The 20,128-nt window shown below is 35.6% G+C and overlaps 3 protein-coding genes and 1 long non-coding RNA gene across 6 annotated transcripts; all 4 read left to right on the top strand.

Annotated features, from left to right (window-relative positions):
• The first annotated feature begins 13 nt into the window (after positions 1-13).
• On the top strand, positions 14-9,429 carry LOC145603787 (polycomb group protein VERNALIZATION 2-like). Of its 2 annotated transcripts, none has more exons than XM_081659771.1 (15): positions 14-160; positions 504-666; positions 769-824; positions 1,640-1,704; positions 1,800-1,852; positions 2,984-3,037; positions 3,123-3,182; positions 3,971-4,017; positions 4,128-4,240; positions 5,230-5,479; positions 6,682-6,730; positions 8,219-8,302; positions 8,468-8,547; positions 8,704-8,793; positions 8,890-9,429. In XM_081659771.1, exons 2-15 carry the CDS (start codon positions 541-543, stop codon positions 9,029-9,031), a joined length of 1,269 nt encoding a protein of 422 aa, XP_081515897.1. In that variant the 5' UTR covers positions 14-160; positions 504-540; the 3' UTR covers positions 9,032-9,429. The 2 variants fall into 2 exon arrangements, with proteins under 2 accessions (XP_081515897.1, XP_081515896.1); XM_081659770.1 differs by having other exon boundaries at positions 5,221-5,479.
• An 867-nt stretch (positions 9,430-10,296) lies between these two features.
• Positions 10,297-11,048, top strand: LOC145604726 (uncharacterized). Its single transcript, XR_014104956.1, has 3 exons — positions 10,297-10,376; positions 10,503-10,542; positions 10,836-11,048. It is a non-coding gene; the product is annotated as an uncharacterized LOC145604726 (long non-coding RNA).
• A 748-nt stretch (positions 11,049-11,796) lies between these two features.
• LOC145606259 (uncharacterized) lies at positions 11,797-14,018 on the top strand. The gene is made up of 4 exons (XM_081662288.1): positions 11,797-12,060; positions 12,411-12,447; positions 12,544-12,791; positions 12,961-14,018. The coding sequence occupies exons 1-4, from the start codon at positions 11,797-11,799 to the stop codon at positions 13,597-13,599; spliced, it is 1,188 nt and encodes a 395-aa protein (XP_081518414.1). The 3' UTR covers positions 13,600-14,018.
• A 784-nt stretch (positions 14,019-14,802) lies between these two features.
• Positions 14,803-19,229, top strand: LOC145605177 (uncharacterized). 2 transcript variants are annotated; one of them, XM_081661212.1, is made up of 4 exons: positions 14,803-14,972; positions 15,374-15,726; positions 15,823-17,769; positions 18,826-19,229. In XM_081661212.1, exons 2-3 carry the CDS (start codon positions 15,377-15,379, stop codon positions 17,762-17,764), a joined length of 2,292 nt encoding a protein of 763 aa, XP_081517338.1. In that variant the 5' UTR covers positions 14,803-14,972; positions 15,374-15,376; the 3' UTR covers positions 17,765-17,769; positions 18,826-19,229. The 2 variants fall into 2 exon arrangements, with proteins under 2 accessions (XP_081517338.1, XP_081517337.1); XM_081661211.1 differs by having other exon boundaries at positions 15,369-15,726.
• Positions 19,230-20,128: the final 899 nt, after the last annotated feature.

The raw sequence follows: 20,128 nt of genomic DNA, 5'->3' as shown, positions 1-20,128 counted from the left end.
AAAAATCTAATTTCCTACAACCAAAAGTAACGCGAGACAAACTTAAAAAAAGACGGACTAAATTAGAAGTCTTTTTCTCGTGTAAGCTGCACCCCCTCCGTTTCTCTTCCATTGAAAGCGGCTTGTGAGCTTTCTCTCCTCCATTGAAGCAGCTTCCAAGGTAAAATAGTTTATATTTAATCATCGAATATCAATTTCACAATCTAGGGTTTCGTTAATTTAATTGCCAGTACAGTCAATTTAGGGTTATTGGTTCTTATACATACTACAAGAATTTAACATGATTTTTCGAGGTAATCAAGCCAATTCAGCTTTTTTTTCATTGTTAGGACGGAATTCTGAAAATTCAATTGCAATTAGAGGAGTACATTTAGATCTTTATAGCCTGAATTTCTAATGTCATACAATTCAGCTGTATTATTTAGAAGCCTTGATTGACTAGAATGATAATGATTATATTGATTATACATGGTGGATCTGCGTATTTTGATATGTTGGTGCAGTTGTCGCCTTGCCGGGATCGTGTCGGGTTAAAGTTCAATGTGTCACCAAAGCTCATGTCCATGTGTAATGGTGGAAGAGGATGTTGCTGCGGAGGAATGTCTTTTAGTATACTGTAAACCAGTTGAATTATATAATATACTTCAACGCCGAGCTCATCAAAATGTAATGTCAGGAGAATTACTCGAAATTTATTAACAATTTTACTTATTTTGCTCATCAAGTTGTCTGTCATCTCTAACTTGATTGTTTTTCGATTTCGTGCAGCCTTCATTTCTTCCTAGGTGCTTGAACTACAAAATTGAGGCAAAATGGAAAGCAGGGTATGATCTCCTATTTATGTTTTCGTTATTTAAAATTGTTTAGTTAGAGTGAATTGATAGTCATCATAAAAACTTAAGACTGCCGTAACTATATCTGGCCGGTTTGGCATCTAAGAAGGATGCCGCCACTAAGGGTTGGGGTATACATTGCTGGAAGGAATGTGCAGATAGTTAGATCATCGAACATATCTTAAAGTGCTGTGGCTATATTTGGCCAGTTTGGCATCCGAGAAGGATGCCTCTACTAAGGGTTGGGGTATGGAATGCTGGAAGGGATGTGCTGATAATTAGATAGAAACATGCATGGATGTCTAATTTAGAGGATTTTTTAGTGTAACAATGTGTAAAGAGAAAGGAAAGAGGGACAAGGAAAATAATAATCCTAAGATGAAGGAGAAAAGGGAATTTAAACATGTAAATAGAGGAAGGACTAATGAAAGACAGAGAAGAAAAAACTTTGGGAGGAAGGGGAGAAGGGGAAAACAGAAGGAATATGTCTCTCCCCAAGTTGGCTGCATGAATTTCTTTCAACATTTTTTGCCTTAACAATCATCAATCTGTGTGTGTGTCATAAATAAAAATATAAATAAAAATAAAAAAATTGAGAAAAGAATCAGAGGTTATATTGCTTAACGAAGGAAATACAATGAAAGATTTGATAAGGCTAGGTAACTTTAAATTCTTCTCAACTGCTCAAAAAACTCTTTAGAGACCATTGCCAGAAAATGGAACTAGAGAAACATAATAGGTAAATTCAAGGTCGTTCTTTTAGAATTATTTTTGTAAAAAATCATTGGCTTTTTTTTTTTGTGTAGATTGATGGATGGAAATGTAATCTTCAATTACAGAGACCACAGCAACTTTCTTAGAAAGACCGAAGGTGTGCTTCTATATTTAAAATATCTTGCTTATTACTCCCGTGTCTAATTTTTCTACTAATCAGGAATCTTTATTTGGTTCCTTGTTAATGTGCAGTTACAAGACAGTTTTCATGTCCTTTTTGTCTGATGAGATGTGGCAGCTTCAAGGTATGCATGAATCTGTTCTTGATTCCAATTTATAAAATATAGAAGATTCCACTTCACTTTACTTCATTTCACAAAACTACATGTATCTTAATTCTGGATAACTTTAAGTGGAATTACTGTTAAATTGGAGTTAAATTTGCTTTTCCAATATCCTCTTGTGCTACTTTACCTCATAAGATTACTGATGGTGGCATTGGAGAAGGTAGATATTAGTGAGTTGTGAGAAACTTTAACTGACTTTGTCCTTTGGGGATAGAGGTTGGGGTGGAATGCGAGACAGGATGTAGTGTAAAATTAGACACCAAAAGGCAATAAAGATATCTTAGTGCCAATCTTAGTGATTGAAGGTTCTTTAATGAGGTTGCTTCATCATGGTATCAGTCTTTAAGAGAATGGTTAGGTGGAACTGTGGAAGTGGGGAATGGTAATGAGGATTAATATTTCATGGAAGTTGAATCATTTTATCTAGTCTTGGTTGGATTAAGTTCTCCTGTACTTCTATATTCTTTGAATCGCCTATGGTATCCTTGAGATGGTGGAGGGATTTATTACAGACTTTCATTGAATTTTTCTCTTTGGGGAGTGTGTGTGTGTGTGTGTGTGTGGGGGGGGGGGGGGGGGGGGGTGGGGAAGGGGGGGGGGGGTGATTAAGTAATTTTCTGAATTGGGATCTAGTATAGAGATACCAATTTAAGTATTTAGGTAACCTGGTGTCTGAAATTGTCTTTTATTTGGTGAAGTTGTATTGGAATGTTGTTTTAGAAATTTTCTGCAGTAGTGCATTATTGTTAGCGGTTTATCCCTACCTGTGGTCTTGATGGGAGACTACGCTTTGGTTTATTGGAAAAAGAAATTTGTGCTGGCTGTTTTACTTTTAGTTAATTGATAAATTTTGAATGTTTGTATTCTCTTTGTGATGGCGAAGTTTTCCTGAAGAGATCTAAGAACCATAAAATAAACCAGAGTTTCAGGTGTTTGACAACCTTTGCTAAATTTTATATAGTTGATATGTATTCATATGCCTACTTGTAATTTCCTTTCCCTTTTTTTTTTTTCTCACAGTATGCTGTTTTCTAAAAGCTGTAAGCTACTGCTCTTACAAAAACTGCAATTTTGATCTTCTGTTTGCAGGGTCTCCGTTCTCATCTGATCACATCACATGACCTTTTTAAATGTGAATTTTGGGTTAGTTACATGAATTGAATGCTATTGCATTAATTGAAAATTTGAATTTAAATGTCTTCTGGATGTATCACATTTCATTTTTTAGGTGACTGAAGAGTATAGAGCCATTAATGTCTCCGTCAAAACTGATGCACTACATTCAGAGGTCAGAATATTCTTCTTCTTATTGTTTCAAATATCCAAGATTTTTATTAAGCATTTCTCAGAAACATTTTTTTACCTCTAGTTTAGACTAGATTAACAGGTTGTACTGTGGGGCAACCTTCAGTAGTTTGCTGCTATTGTACTTTTGGGGTGGTTGGGTTGTCTTCATAGAATTGTAGGACCCCTAAACTTTTCTTGGAATCCTGGGATCAAGGCTTTATATAAGAACATTGAGAAAAGATGCTAATCTACCTCTTAATATATAAGTCATGGTAGATTTTTGTTTTTTTACTCAAAAACGGCACAATTTAGTCTTGGGAAAAAAACTTCCCTTATAGAATTCCTAGAGACTTAGCTTGAATTGTTTGGTTGGCTATATGGAATTTCCACTTCCTAGGGATTGATTCCTATGTTTTGTTAGGTAAACTTGATTTATTTGCCATGTAATCTAACTAATTTTATCACAATCATTTTTTTTGTAATGAACCTGAGAGGGAAATGAGAGAAAGTAAGTCATTAAAGGGATTTTGTGACTTACCAAGGAGGCAAGGAGTGAGTTGGGTTAGTTGCTTCCCCTTTTTAATTCCAACCAATGTACTATCAACACATCATAACTGCATTTTGAAACAAATCTCAATTCCTTTGTACCTCCAACCAAACAAGCACTAAGAATGAGAGGCATTTACGATATATTTACATCATTCAAGTGAGAGCATGTTTTGATTCCAATTTGTTTTTCCATCTTTCCTTCTTACATAGTTTTCTGAGTATTATCAGTCATTCCTGCAGAGTACTGCTGGTGGAATTGAGCCTCGATTGCAATTATTTGGTTTCTGGTAAGTTAAGCTGCAGGTTGCAACTTTTGTGCAGTTTAACATTGCCGCTTGCAGCTTATGGACGATGCCCTTCTGCTAACATTACTTATAAAGTAACCATCTTTGAGCAGTTCAAGGCCTCGAAAGCGCAGGCGTCCAGAAGATCCTCATGAGAATGGGAAATATGTATATCCCCATGTGTTGGAATCAGCCTTGCCTGCACTGGCCATTGGGAGTAATGAAGGTACACATTCTTTTAGATTCCTGCAAAATGTAAACTGTTGACTTTGTGTATCTGAACTAATAGATAATATAATTAGCTTCAAGAAGTTATCAGTAGATACTGAATTCTTGCTGTAGGATCTGCTTTATTATTCTTTTTCTCAATGAAGAGCAGCTTTATGTCTGTCCATTTGTCTTTCTCTTGAGTCAACCATCAATCCTTTCTTGAGGCTCCTACCACCCTATGTTCCCGCCTTATGTATATTCAGTAGTCAGATTTGACTTTTACACTATTTAATTATTTATATACTTCACTTTGACTAGCGTTGATGATTTATTGTTAAGGAAATATAGTCATGTAGGATCTTGTTAGATTCGTCTCAATTTATACTTTCATTACATATAATATTAGTGATTGAAAGGATGTATTGGCAAGTGTGAAATGAGAAATTTTACAATTTAAAGGGCTAAAAAAACACTGAGTATTTAACTGAACATGGTTTTATTCTCTTATATCTGGAACATTGTTGTACACGATTATATTCGTTTTGAAATTTTTTTTCTCTGAATGGGTCCTTTAAAACTCTCATTATTGGTCTCAAATGATCATGGAGGGATGGGATGTATCTTGAATATTCTCTTTCTAAACCCTGCCATGGGCAGATTATCCTGAGCCGCTGCTGTTCTTGACTGTACCTGCAAGTACTAGGTATTGAGAGAATGATCTGTTAACTTTTGTTCATTCCTTTGTATTTTTGTAGCAAAGTATGTAGTCTGTTAACTCTTCTCATAATATTTTCATTACTCTTTTTAAAAGAAGTCCATAAGTTTGTTTCGGCAATACTTTGATAGTTTGATGTCCTTTTTTTCAATTGTTTGTCCAGTTTGCAGCATTTGAGTATATAATTATATCCTTCGATATATTCGTCATGTATTTAATATCATTTTTTGGACCAAAAAATACACAGTTGTATGACTTCTTTAGTTTATATTGTGTTGTAGGTGAGAAAGATCCAAGTGCCTGTCCAATGTCACATAATCCAAGAACAGGAGAATTGTGTTATTCTTATGAAAATGGTAATGCAAATGGCATGGATTATGTTGCGGCCAACAGTAATCCAGGGATTCCAGTTGCTAGAGCTCTGTCCCTGGAAGACATAGACTGTGTTCAAAGCACATGCGGAGACAAGATGATGTCTTTGACGCTGCTTCCAGCTGCAAAGTCAAGAAAGCTCTCATCTGAGCGGACTGAGCCTAGAAGGTTTGTATATTGTTAAATGTGATATTTAAGCTACTTTCCTGCTATTTTAGTTATCTGAATTTTGAGGAAGTGTCTTTCTTGGTGTCAAGATGTAGCTATTGGCTAAGTTTGGTTAAAAGGTGGGGTCCATGGAGGCTGTCTTAGCTAGGGTTAGTCATTTTCTTCGACTTGATGTATTTTGGCTTTACGATATATAGTATAAAACCGGTTAGGGCAGTGGGCATACTCGTAGAAACATGTTCATTAGTCATTACTCAATAGAGAATTGTTGAATATTGTGTGTCTCTAGTGTAGTCTTCCCCGAATAAGATACTATATTAAATCATCCAAGGCATTCCTATCCAGTGTTGCAGCTATAATACATTCATGTGCTTTCCAAAATGGTCCGAGTTGTATCATGGAGCAAAATTGTTAATATTAACTCTAAGTGAGAAATGAGAAGAATTAATGTCAACTATTAGATTAATTATACATGAGTATATTATCGAGATTAAATTATTTTCCTCCCCCCCCCCCCCCCCCTCTCTCTCTCTCTCTCTCTCTCTCTCTCTCTCTCTCTCTCTCTGTGTGTGTGTGTGTGTGTGTGTGTGTGTGTAATATTCATATTCATGGAAACCTAATTTCTTCGGCAAGGCAAAATTGAATTTGGGTGAGTATATACTAATTGACTGTATCTACCAATTTGGTAATTCACTAATTCTTATATTTTACTTCAATGAGACATTGGTAAATCGGTTATCATCACGATTCTCTCCCCACTCTACTTCATTGTTGAACCTTCACATTTCCTCTCTCCACTTTGATGATATCCTCACTGTTGAGAACTTGAGATCGTTGCATTGGTGTTGCTGGGGAAAATTAGGGGGTGGGGGTTAGATTAAATATTTAGTGCTGTGTCCAAGGTCAGTGGGATACTGGACCGTACTTCAGGTTGAACATTGCTTGAGTGAGTATTGTCGCCGGTTGTAGATGGGGGCTGTATAAATAAAATTAAAAGTAACAGTGTAGTTATAATTTTATTTTTTTCCTAAACTCTTAAATCTAGTTACCTTTTTGTTACATGAGGTAAGCTTCACCATTTATAACCAAGCTAATGATTTATTAACCCTTTTCGTTTCTTACCTAGAATGTCCTCTTCTCATTCGATACCTCATATATATATACCCAGTCTAATTGATTGGTTCCTTTTCTTTAATTTTCAGCACTTTGCTCCTGCAGAAGCGGCAATTTTATCATTCTCACCGAGCTCAGGTAATTCTAAGAATTCATGCTGTGTTTTACGAAGATTCTTATTTCTTTCTAGTTGATCTTTTATTCTTAATATAATTACATAAAGGTTTTTGTCAAGTTCCGATTTAATGGAAGCCTGATACATAAAACATAAAGATTTTTGTTGCTCCTAGAGCTGTCGTATTTGGTGTTCAGTTCAGGTTGGATCCTATCATGTTCTGGCAAGCTGTTTCAGGGTGGTTGTTTGGGTCAAAGTAGGATCAGTTGGGGTCACTTTGGATGAAGCTGGATCATTTTTCGATTCTGGCTTGAATTGGGTTTATTAGTTTCAAAATTAGGGTTTGGTTGATTTTGTTCAGGTTGGAAGTGGGATATTGTTTTATTGAGTTTAGCACTTGCCTTCTAGATTAATCCCCTCAAAATAAAAATAATTGGTATATGGTATTAATCTTCTTATGAAGTTTTCCTAAATCATGGTAGACAGATGTACAGTTATGTTTTACATCCTCGCAATAGCGAGTTAGATTGGATTTGGTTTACTAACAGGTTTAGTCAGATCATCTTGGGTCATGTTCAGATTCTCTTAGATCGTGTTTAGATTATCTTGGGTTGTGTAATGTGTTAATGAAGTCAATAATAGGTTTCGGACCTTTTGGTTGAATTTGGATTTTTGGTGTGGTCGGGCTGTATTGAATCAATATAGCTCTGGCCGAACCAGAATTTTTGTCTTGTTCAGTTGATTGCAGAGTTGGAAAGGGTTAAAATTTTAAATAGGATTTGGATTGTTTCAATGCGGAGTTGAATATCGAATTCTGGGGTCAATAGGGTGTTGGGGTTAATATACAGAGTGGGTTTTCGGGTTCAGGTGCCTATTTCTCAGGTAAATTTGGATCAGGTCGTTGTCGGTTAAAGATTGGTTTCGTGGATTGGGTCATCTTGTGATAGCTCTAGTTGCTCCCAGTTGGTTGATTGAAGTCATGATCATGACAACTTTCAATTTTTTGCCCTATACTATTGTGTAACTCTGCCAACTGTTGTAGGTTCTTGGACATTTAACAGGCAGAGGGAACTCTTTAAGTTTCTGCCTTTGTTTTATCAATTCAAGCGCCTTTAACTTCCTATACCTGATGGTACCAGTTTACTTTCGGGGTCTTCAATATGGAAATGCCAGTAAAGGTGGAGAAAATGATAAAAGTCTAGTAATGAGAGTGATTAGATTTTCAATTTTTATGTATCTCCCTTTTCTCTTTTAAGTCTATGCTCTGTCGGTTCAAAAAAAAAAAGTCTATGCTCTGTCTTAATGAATACAGTATTTTTGCCCCTTGTGTAGTAATGCAAGCATTGTTTTAGAGTTTCTTTTCTCAATACAGAATCGTCATTGCAGGTCCTTCGAAATGTTTCTTATTTGACTGTCAATTTCTTGGACTTCACATTTAAAAACTTGTATTTGTATCATGCTTCAAATATATCATATTGATAATTTTGATGGATTCCCTTTTGCATCCTAAGCCAATGGCTCTGGAACAAGTATTGTCAGACAGGGATAGTGAGGATGAAGTAGACAATGACATTGCTGCTCTTGAAGACAGAAGGGTATGTTCGGCTATTTTATTATTCTGAATCACTTTGATTATCAATTTTGACAATTTTGTGAACAGTTAGTCTTTGTTTCTACTTTATTCCTTGAATCCCTGACTGTGTACCTCATCCCTTGGTACTCTTTGCTCAACTGTGGATGGTATTTGCCTTGCATTGCAGATGCTTGATGATTTTGTGGATGTGACCAAAGACGAGAAACACCTAATGCATCTATGGAACTCATTTGTTCGAAAGCAGAGGTAGAACACTTTTTATGCAGCTCTTAGCTCTCTCAATTACGCTTTACATTGTATATCTCTGCATCATGATTCATGGCACTCTTATGACTTAGTTTTATAATGCCTACATGCTTTTGTTGTTTGGCTTTGCTTAACTTATTAATTTTCATGGAATAGGGTTCTGGCTGATGGTCATGTTCCCTGGGCTTGTGAAGCATTTTTGAAAGTTCATGGGAAGTTGTTGATTGATTCGCCTGCTCTTTTCTGGTTAGTTCCATTACATTTTGTTCAATATGATAGTATCTGATAAACCATGCCCTTGGAATTAATCGTCTTTTCTTTCTCTCTCTCCTCTTTTCTCAGGTGTTGGAGGTTTTTTATGATCAAACTCTGGAATCATGGTCTTCTTGATGCCGGCACTATGAATAATTGCAGCATACTTCTTGAGAAACAACGAGAAGCAGCCTCCACAGATGGAAATTCGCTCAAACACCAACAAAAATGAGCTGAAGGAGATGATATTTGTTTATGCCCAGGAGTTCGGGAAGTAGATCATCTGGCCTCCATTCTGTACATTCCTTTGTCTTGAGAAGTGTTTACATCCGGAGAAGGGGTGTTGGACTGTTGGCGCTCTGTAGGCAATCAAGTTAAAAAGTTAGACTAGTAGAGGCGTTCCATATCCAAAGTAATGTAATGTAATCATTGATTCTACATATTACCTTGCAGAATAATATGTACGCTTTATGCTATTTATCAATTGACCACATCCTTTTTCTGTATCTAACTCTTTAATCTTCATGTGTTCTATTAACCAATTGTTAGATTATAGACACAGGAGCTACAATGTATGATGGTCATTGATGCTCTCAATCAATGTTCTATATCATAGTTCCATTTTCTTGATTGTATGTTATTTATAATGAATGACATTGTTTACGAATAATGAAGATTTTTCTTTTTAAAGGTAAGAAGAAGGACCCTACTGAGCCGGCACCTCTCACAGGTTTAGCCAGCCTAGCTCCGCAGGTCTTTGCTTGGTTACGAATAATGAAGTTGTGATATGCTATTTTACTAGTATTTTGATTTGTATGTACATCACAAATTCACAATCCTAGGTGAAAGAATTAGATTGCGCTAATAAAATTGATCTAATTCTTGTAGACTCAAACAAGGTAATATTTTATTTCACCTCAATCTAGTAATAAACGAGATCTAATATTTCATGAAGTATGTATTTTTTTTTTTTTTTTTTTTTTTTTGAAATAACATGAAGTATGTATTTAATAGAAGGAAGAATCCTCAATTATAATTTTTTTTTTTTCAAATTATGTAATTGTCTAAATTGAATGGATCTCTAAACAAATTCCCCTCAAAAATATTATGTGAGGAATAAATGATAGAATTAGGAATATAATTTAAGGGCAGAGGGAGTAGTGAAATTTTCTGTCAAAATAATTACAAAACACTATCGAAATTATGCATTGACATATATGCCGATCAAGTACTGCATTTAGAAAAAAAAAAAATGGAAGGAGTAGCCAATAAGACGGTCCGCATGCAAAAAGGCCAAAAACTCTCTTCACAGATCAAAACTCCCAATAAATTTAGAAACCCCCAAATTGAAAATTGTCAAAGACAAACAAAATGGCGCGAATTAGCCTATTATACCGGGCTTATTCAAAATTTTTAATTTTCGTCTTTTTCAATTGAAAATATCAAAGAAATGGCTGAAGTGCAGAATCTGGTAAAGGAACTTGGAGAGAGAATTCCAGAGTGAGATACCACACAAAAAAAAACTTGAAATTTCAAGCTTCATTAGTTCATATATTATGAAAAATCCCAGATCTCAGGTACCCACCCATTAATCTGTAAAACCCATCTCAAATTCTTCATCTTTATTTTTTATCATGTTTTTTTTTAATTCAATTTTTGTAATTTTCTGTTAAATCATCTGAAAGTTTGCATCTTTGCTCCAGGTTTCAGGCTCTTCATTTTCTTCCATTTCCCAAATTTCAGGTTCTTTTTATTATTATTTTTGGTAAATCTTGCTTTTCTGATATGCTACTTAGTACTTATCATGCGGGCATATTCAATATCAATTTTCTGAATTACTTGTAATTTATACTCATTTCAATTTCTGGGCACCTTTAATTTTTGGTAGAAATGTTAAAAATTGAGTACTCCGTATTTCAATTTGTGGGGTTATTATTGCAAGTATCATATTTTTTCTTGTTGGGAAATTCACATTGTTCTACTGAAAATGGCTGAAATTTATATTAAGTTGATTTGCCTAAATCGGTTGATTTCAGAGCCTCCTGACATAAAGCAGTGGTTTTCAAGTTACAATTACCAATCTCCTGAATTAGACACAAATGAAGACTTCTGTTTATCTCAGGGGGTTGGTGATGAAGAGAGGGAATTGTATGTTTAGGACAGTGAGACTGAAGATGAAGGAACATGTGAAGATTTTACAAAGGTTAATCGCTCCGTCGCCATTTGTAAATCCACTGAGGAAGCTAAGAAGCATGATTCTCCAACAGTTCCTGCTGTTGAGGTATTGTGATTTATCTTTGAATTATTAACTTCCTTTATACAAATAGGTTTAAGGACCATGATAGGTGTTTTTGGGAGAACTTTTTGTAAAAAAACTGTTTGTTTAATTTTCTGGGAAATTTGAATGAAAGTTCCTTAACAGAATACAGATTTACAGTTGTTTTGTATCTGTCCTGAGTTCCTGACAACAGTAGGTCTCGAATACAATAGGTGTGTTTGCTGTATACAACAGTCAGCAGACTTAGTGACCCAAAAGGTCACCAATTTGACATTAAAATTACTTTATGTTTGTCCTGTTGTATACTAGTTTGCATATTGCTCATCTTTTTTGTCATGAAGATAGCTTTATTTGTAAGGCATAAACCGCATATTCGACTGTTGTATGATTGTATCTGGCTACAGTTTACTTCAGGAATAAATTGATTACTTGATAGTCTTTTGTTGGTATTCAAAATTTAGTTCTGCATTCCTGAAGTTTAAAGGTGTATTTGTATAACTCCAGTATTATTTTACAACTTGTTGAATCTCTGGACTTTAGATTTTGGAAGGTATGTTGGTCTGTAATTTGCCTCTCTTTGTTTTATAGGTTCCAACCAATCCAGACTCGCTCTCACTTCTATCTGGTTTGTGCTCATTTCTTTTTGTTTATGAAGCAAACTTCACGTATAAGATATAATCATATAACTATTGATGTGATAATTAAACCCTTGTGCTTGCATGTGCACTTCAGAGCCTCCTGACATCACAAAATGGTTCTCAAGTTATGTGTACGATTCTTCAGAATCAGATACGAGTAGTGCTGATTTTGATGTTTTACTTTCAAGTGCCTGTACTTCTGGGAATAAAAAAGAAGTTAAGGGAAGGGAAGATCACCTAAAGGAGTTTCCAGTAACAAAAGTCAAAGATGAAATACTTAGCTGCAGGGAGACGATTACAAGACCTAGTGGAGCTGAGAACAACACAAACCCTTCTACTCCCCAGGTATGCTCTTTCGTGAGATGGCTTTTATAACACCCATAAGGTGTAAGAAAGTGCTGTATAATTGTCTTTGAAAAAACCACATTATATATATTGGCTACACTTGAGGAATATATATTGGCTACTTGATAGTCAGAAACAAAGTGAACTAAAAATATGCACTGGAGTGATATTGTGATTATAGTAGATTAAGGATGTCTTTTTATTGATACACATTAACATAGTTATGCGTTACTGAAGTTTTAAGATCTACCAGTCTAAGTACAGTACAATCAGACTACTTGTTGAATTCTTGTACTATAGATTTGTAGAAGGTATTAGTTTGGTCTGAAATCTTCCTCTTTCTTTTATAGGTTCCATCCTATCCAGACTCGCTCTCTCCTCTATCTGGTTTGTGCTTGTCTCTTGTTGTTTATCATGGAAACTTCACATACAAATTATAACTACTGATTATTTAAAACTCTTGCTCTTGCATGTGCACTTCAGAGCCTCCTGACATCACAAAATGGTTCTCAAGCTATGTATACGAGTCTCCAAATTTAGAGAGTGCTGATTTTGATGTTGCATTTTCAAGTGTTTATACTTTTGGGAATAAGAAAGAGATTGACAAAGAGAGGGAAGATCAATTAAAGGAATTGCCTGTAACAAAATTTAAAGATGAGATACTTAGCTGCAGGGAGACAACTACAAGACCTAGTGGAGTTCAGGAGAACAAAAACCCTTCTGTTCCTCAGGTATGCTCTTTCGACCTTCAGTAACTATATTGCAAGTCTTTATCCCAAATCTGCTTAAAAGAAAGTTCTCAATTTGATTGCAAATCAGTTCAAAAATTGTTAATAGAATGTCACTACTAAATATTTTTCCAATTGACCAAGTCCTATCTTTTCCGTTTGAAATTTGCAGGAGGATGATTCAGAAAGTAGTAACTCGTCCCTCAAGAACAATTTTTGTCTTAAAAGAACCTCTGATCAAAGGACTTCAGGAGTAGAATTGTTAAATAATTTCTTCCCAGATAAATTTGTTGCATGTGAACGAACTATAGATGAACATATTTTACCAATACAGCAAGACGAGCAGCAGCTGAGCAGCATAAAACATTTGAGACCACCTGCGAAGGCTTCTTACTGTAGGGACAAGGCATTTACTGAAACTGCTGGAGAGAAGACGGAAAAGAAGTTTATAGCTGCTAAAAATGATTCTGGCTGGATCTCGCTTAATCATAAACCTAGAGAAGAATGTCACAGAAAAAGTATCATAAAGGAGAGGGGAGAATACATATGTGCAGAAAATCGGTTAAATTCAATTAAGAGCAAAGCAAGACCAAGGATCAACAAGGAAAATTCTCCTGTAAATACGCTTTATTCTTCTGATGGGCAAAAGGATAAAAGGTTGAGACGAGAGGTCCTTAAAGAAACAACTAACTTTGACAATTCTCGTGTGCCAGAGGTTGCTGGGAAATGGAAATGCCCACAGAGATATAAACCAAACACTGGACCTCCTCTGAAGCAGCTCCGACTTGAAAGATGGGTTCATAAGATGTAAAAATTGCTACTGTCACTATGATATACAGGTCTGATGATATGTAATGCAGTATGATAAGCGCTTCTAGCAGTAGGTACAATATTTCGATCAAAAATGAAAATCTTACAAGATACACAATGAGACTTGAGTGCAAATTGTGGGATTAGTATTGACCTAGAAGAGATACTTATGTCTGTATCACTGTATGTGCCTTCTTATTTCAGTGGAAAGCAAGCTTTCTTAAGTCCCGTGCTCAAATGTTGCAACGGTTTGACTGGTTGCATCAGCCCAGGAGCAATCATTCTTAAAAGACCGTTCATGTATATGATGAATGGGGATGTGAGAAGGACCACCAAGGAAATATGATCTTCAAGGATCAGTTGACATTGTGCATTGGATAGCCTGTAATTGTATGTAAGAGAGCAAGCAGTATGCTCTTGAAATGCTTGGTTATATGTTTGTATTTATGTTGAAGATGTTAGTTTAATAGTTCCTCTAATTCTCTTATTCTATCTAGCACTTGCTCGACCTAAAGTATAGAATGTGATTCAAGATTTAAAATAATGATACCAGTTTGTCACTATTTTTGTATGAAGTTAACAATAAATTAATGATCATTAGTGAGTAGATATTATGTGGTCTTTTATTGGTGAGTATTCCTTTGACTTCAGTTCTGCTTTCAATCAAAAGATTTGGGTCCTTTGCAGTAATTTGTAATCCCACTGGATTTCTTTCATTATTTAATATTTATAGCACTTTGTTTGTTATTTAAAAGTACATCTACATTAGATTATCATAACGGTTTTTCTAACGAGTGTTCATACTTTATAGACACTTGATAAGATTTCATTTTTGGCGGCTTCAACTAGAGATATGTGTATTATTTCTTTTGGTGTTTAAAAGCTTGGAATATTCTTTTACTTTTACGTGACACGTAACAAGATTAATTACAAATCTTACCAATTTTTGTTATAAATTTATACTTCACACATTAATTTTAACACCGACCTTACAAATCTTAAGAAATACTTTAACCAACTAAACCGTTATTACCTAATTACCGGACTAATCGTCTAACCACTCCATAGCATATATTCATCACCCAAAATCCAAATTACCAAAAGCCAATCTTGATTCTTAAACAATTTGAGGTTGAGATGAAATGATGAACTTAACTTCCAAACTCTCAAACTCGGCCCACCTCAACTCACTAAACTCACAATCACAACATCCAATCTCTCGTCTTTCTCACGTTTATCTCGCGTGCCTCTCTCTTTCTCTCTCTACGATCTACACTTGAACATATGCAGACAACACAGACTCTTCTTCCTGCAAATTCCTGGGCCAAATTTGCTTCTACAATTTCATCTTTTCCCACTTTCTGAATTTCAAAGGTACAATCTTTCTTTTAAGCTTCATCTAATTTTTAATTTAATTTCCCTTTAAGCATTATACATGCTTAGAAATTGGTGTATAATTGTATAAATTTATGAAATTTTAATAATTTGATGCTTTATCAGTTGACCATAATTTATCTGATTTTCAAGTACCCACATGTTCTTTTTCTGTTAAATTGTTAGTATTTTGATAATTATAGAGAATTGTATTTGGGTTTTTGATTTTGTATTGTATATATATATGTTGAATTTGGGGTTTTGAGTTGTGGGTTTTAATTTTCTGATATGGGAAATATAATGTATAATGTTTAATTTTGGTAGCTATGAATATCTTCAAAAATGTATTTTGTATTGTGTAATTGAATTTATATGCAAGGTTTATGTTTTCCCTAGGGTAGGTCATGGCTGGGAAGAAGCTAATAGCTATATGTCAGGCCGGGGGCGAATTTGAGACCGATAATGATGGTATTATCACCTATAAAGGTGGAGAGGCTCATGCCATTGATATTGATGATGAGATGAATTTTAATGCCTTTAAGATGGAGATAGCTGAGATGTTTAATTGGAGTACTGATATAATGTCTATGAGGTACTTCCTTCCTGGAAACAAGAAGACACTCATTACAATATCCAATGATAAGGACTTGTTGCGCATGATCAAGTTCCATGAATGTCATACAATCGTCGATATATATGTCATGGTTGGAGAGAACATTGCTCCTGAGGAAGTCTCTAACATGCCTGCCAGTAGGTATATATGTCTTGCCATTCTATTTCGATATTATTTTCGAAAATTGGATTTTAGTTTGGTTTTTTTTGTAAATGTATTGAGGGGTGTTATATGTAGGTCAAGCAGAACCTCTTTATCTCAGGAAATGATGCCTCTTGATGCCCCCATTGATGTGGTGGAGGATACTAATCATCCTGATGATGTGCACTTTATTGCTCCTCTTGATATTGCTAACACTGATGCCCAAATCGATATACCAACTGAAATATCTGCTGTAGTGCCCCTCAGTAGCTCCGGTGATGAGAAACTTGTGAAAGCTGCTCATCAATGGCAGAACAATATTACTGGTGTCGGCCAGAGGTTCAATAGTGTCACAGAGTTTCGTGAAGCATTACGTAAATATGCCATTGCTAATCAATTTGCATTCAGATATAAAAAGAATGATAGTCACCGCGTGACTGTCAAATGCAAAGCAGAAGGTTGTCCGTGGAGGATTCATGCATCAAGGCTATCAACTACGCAGCTAATTTGCATCAAGAAGATGAATCCTGAACATACTTGTGAAGGAGGTGTTCATACTACAGGATATCAAGCAACTAGAAGCTGGGTGGCGGGTATTATAAAAGAGAAGTTGAAAGTGTTCCCGAATTACAAGCCCAAGGATATTGTCAATGACATTAAACAGGAGTATGGAATTCAACTGAATTATTTCCAGGCATGGCGTGGAAAAGAAATTGCCAAAGAGCAACTGCAAGGTTCTTATAAAGAAGCTTATAAGCAGCTACCAAGTTTCTGTGAAAAGATAATGGAGTCAAATCCGGGTAGTTTAGCTACTTTTACTACCAAAGATGATTCTAGCTTTCAGCGTCTCTTTGTCTCATTTCATGCCTCATTATGTGGATTCCAGCAAGGCTGTCGGCCTCTACTTTTTCTCGATAGCATTTCTTTGAAGTCTAAATATCAAGGAACACTTCTAGCTGTCAATGCTGCTGATGGGGATGATGGTGTCTTTCCAGTTGCATTTGCTGTGGTTGATGCTGAAACTGATGATAATTGGCGATGGTTTTTATTGCAACTGAAATCAGCTATGCAGACACCTGGCTCAATAACGTTTGTGGCAGATAGACACAAGGGGTTGAAGGAGTCGATTGCTGAGATATTTGAGGATTCTTTTCATGGTTACTGTTTAAGGTACTTGACTGAGAATCTTATTAGGGACCTGAAAGGGCAATTTTCTCATGAAGTGAAACGCCTCTTGGTTGAGGATTTCTATGCTGCTGCTTATGCTCCTAAGCTTGAAGGTTTCCAGAGATATGTTGACAGCATTAAGAGTATCTCCACAGAAGCTTATGACTGGGTCATGCAAAGTGAACCTGAGTACTGGGCAAACGCTTTCTTCAGGGGTGCAAGATATAATCATCTGTCATCTAACTTTGGTGATATTTTTTATAACTGGGCATCAGAGGCGCATGAGTTGCCTATAACACAGATGGTCGATGTTATTCGAGCTAAGATACTGGAGTTAATTAGTGCACGGAGATTGGAGTCAGCCCAGTGGTTGACAAGGCTAACCCCATCTATGGAAGAAAAACTTGACAAGGAAACCTTGAAAGTCCCTCCCCTTCAAGTTTTGCTCTCAGCTGGTAGCACATTTGAGGTGCGTGGAGACACCATAGAAATAGTTGACATTGATCAATGGGATTGTAGTTGCAAAGGATGGCAGTTGACTGGTTTACCCTGCTTCCATGCTATAGCTGTTATTGGCTGCATGGGAAGGACTCCGTACGAATATTGTTCCCAATATTTTTCTGTTGAAAGCTATAGGTTGACATATACTGAGACAGTGAATCCTGTCCCAAGTGCTACTGAATCGTTACAAAATGATTCATCTCAGGCTGCAGTGACAGTTACCCCTCCTCCTACACGTCGGCCTCCTGGCCGGCCCACAAAAAACCGTTTTGGCTCACATGAGGTTGTCAAACGTCAGCTGCAGTGTAGTAGATGCAAGGGCATGGGACACAATAAATCAACATGCAAAGAGATTATAACGGAACAGTAATAGTGGTAAGCATAAACTGACAACTAGCTTTATATAGAAGCATCTTCACTTATATATTAATAATTTAATGTTTGTAATCTGTGCTTGTTGCATAATTTGCTGCACTTAATCATCTCCTTTGTGTCTTAAAAACCTTATAAGCTTTTTGAAGGCATACATTGTGGTATTCAAAGGATACTTTAATGCTGGATCTGTTACAAGGCTGCCTTGTGAGTGTTGGATGAAAGAATTATTTTATGTGACTACTGCATTGTAGTAGATATAATGTGGTCTGCTGGTCTAGAATCTATTTTTGATGTCTGATGGGTGTGATTCCTTGTTCTTGGCTAATTTCCTCTCTGGTATTAAGCCAAAGGCCTCGTTGCTGTGGGTACGTGGATCAAAGTTTAGATGCTAAGCCTATGGGTGCTTTTGTTGGACTGCGTTGCTATATCCTGCAATTTGCTAATGAATACATTTTGCAAAAGTTGTAACCCTTATCTCAGCTGTGGATTTTGCGAGTTGCTTTTGATAGAGAACCTACGTAAAATAGATTCAGAAAAATTTTGCATCTCTGTTGTTTTGACTTGAGTTCTTGTTTGATATCTTTTATGCTCTGAGGTGACAAGAAATTGCTTATGCTAGCTGTTGTCGAGGGTTTATTCAAGGCTTTGTCAATCCCAAAACGGGGATAAACGAATATAGAAAAAAACTTAAGGTTTTTGTTGTATTTTCTCATGTTCTCTATTTTAAGGAAATCTCCTTCAATTTTTTCTTTCATGTTCTCTATGCTAGATTACTAGTCATGTAAAGTCAGATCAAGAGAGACATGCATGCATTTTGAATACTTATCTTGTTGAACCTTCAGCTCGGGAAGTTTGCGTATTGATTAATAGATCAATGCCTTTTATGCTGTCGTGTTAGCTTTTACTGGTTTGATATCTTTCTTATTGTGTACACAACTTATCGCTGCTATAGTTTTGTTCAGCTATTGGATTTTTTCTCAATTTTGTTTCCTTTTCAGTCGTTTAATTTCCTAGATTTCTTCAAATCGTCTAATCATAATCATTTCTATGCTTCAGGGTGGATCCATGATATCAGAATTTGGAATAGCCGAGGCAGTAACAGAACAAGGGTCCGTATTAAACAGTTTTCTCCTCTTATCAGATTCTATGTTAGATCTTAATTTACTCAACTCTAGGGCCTCATTTTGTTTCTTTGCTAGCGGCTTTCTCGTCAGTGATTGGCTTCTATGTACATAATAGATTTATTTGGCCTGTATGATCTGATGGAAAGAATGTCTTTAATCTCATCTCATTGTTTAGTAATCATCTTTAACAATGAGTTTAATTATCTTTAGTGGGCCCATATTTAGAAAAATAGACAGAAATCTATACTTATTTACTTGACAATTCTCTCATTAAAGTTTGTATTTTGGTTGGTGTGTTCCAACCTGAAGAATTCAACCAAAAGAAGCATAAAGATACAGCTCATTATTTGATCTACTTCTAGTACATCTGTATTAATACTACTATTACAAGATTGTACTGCATGAACTTTAGAAGTACATCTTTTAATATGGTACTTCTGTTCTAAAAACGTTACTTAGGTACCAGCATGTAGTACAAGCAATCATGCTTCTGGTACTTCCGTTTCGACTTGTTTATTTATAGACCTTGTTGCCTGATGAGGAAATGCAACAAGAGCTTTAGATTAGTCTACAATACCCCAAAAAAAAAAAAAAACACTTAAGTATTTTATTTTTTCATATTGGGTCACAAAGTGCGGGATTTGATCTTAAGTTTTGGGTATCATTCTTGTAAGAAAATTATTCCGCCTTACATTTGTAAGCTTATTTGTGAATACAAAAGGCGAATTCGTCGCATTGTTGGTAAGGTGGTTATTTTTACAAGTTTTGTGTCTATTTCTTATGGGAGAGCTAGAAGCTAGGGAAGCGGTTGGGCATGAGATGGATCAATCAACATTGTAGATATTGATGTTGTTGCTCTTCCCATGCACTGCCTCTTCCCTGGCTCTTCTTTATCGCTCTTTCCCTTCTCTATAATTGACACATTTTTACTCAATTTCAAATTACCAATTCATTTTTTGTGCATTTTCTAGTTTTATTATTATTATTATTATTATTATTATTATTATTATTATTATTATTATTATTATTATTATTATTAGACCACTAATTTTACCATCAATTACAAATAGAATTTTACCATTCATTTTTTGTTTTTTTGTTTTTTTTTTTTTTTGGTGAAAGAGAGGGGCAAACCCCAAAGAACAAACAAACACAAGAGCGAAAGCAATTTTTCTTTCATAAAACCATGTTGGATCAAGTACTTAAACTTCTTCCCAATACAATGTCTATCTCAT

Source organism: Chenopodium album, chromosome 22 (genome assembly GCF_948465745.1).
Source record: "Chenopodium album chromosome 22, dcCheAlbu1.1, whole genome shotgun sequence".
NCBI lineage: Eukaryota > Viridiplantae > Streptophyta > Magnoliopsida > Caryophyllales > Amaranthaceae > Chenopodium > Chenopodium album.
Note: the sequence above shows the minus strand (reverse complement) of the source record. Positions and strands in the feature narration are given on the sequence as shown.

What these genes read in the sequence shown, in the direction of transcription:
- LOC145606259 (XM_081662288.1), top strand. Translation starts at nt 11,797, where the DNA reads ATGTGCACTTCAGAGCCTCCTGACATCACAAAATGGTTCTCAAGTTAT. An exon ending in CAAACCCTTCTACTCCCCAG is followed by an intron (nt 12,061 to 12,410) that starts GTATGCTCTTTC and finishes TTTCTTTTATAG; the next exon opens with GTTCCATCCTATCCAGACTC. An exon ending in CTCGCTCTCTCCTCTATCTG is followed by an intron (nt 12,448 to 12,543) that starts GTTTGTGCTTGT and finishes TGTGCACTTCAG; the next exon opens with AGCCTCCTGACATCACAAAA.
- LOC145605177 (XM_081661212.1), top strand. Translation starts at nt 15,377, where the DNA reads ATGGCTGGGAAGAAGCTAATAGCTATATGTCAGGCCGGGGGCGAATTT. An exon ending in TCTAACATGCCTGCCAGTAG is followed by an intron (nt 15,727 to 15,822) that starts GTATATATGTCT and finishes TGTTATATGTAG; the next exon opens with GTCAAGCAGAACCTCTTTAT.
- LOC145603787 (XM_081659770.1), top strand. Translation starts at nt 541, where the DNA reads ATGTGTCACCAAAGCTCATGTCCATGTGTAATGGTGGAAGAGGATGTT. An exon ending in GGCCATTGGGAGTAATGAAG is followed by an intron (nt 4,241 to 5,220) that starts GTACACATTCTT and finishes ATTGTGTTGTAG; the next exon opens with GTGAGAAAGATCCAAGTGCC. An exon ending in GATTCGCCTGCTCTTTTCTG is followed by an intron (nt 8,794 to 8,889) that starts GTTAGTTCCATT and finishes CTCTTTTCTCAG; the next exon opens with GTGTTGGAGGTTTTTTATGA.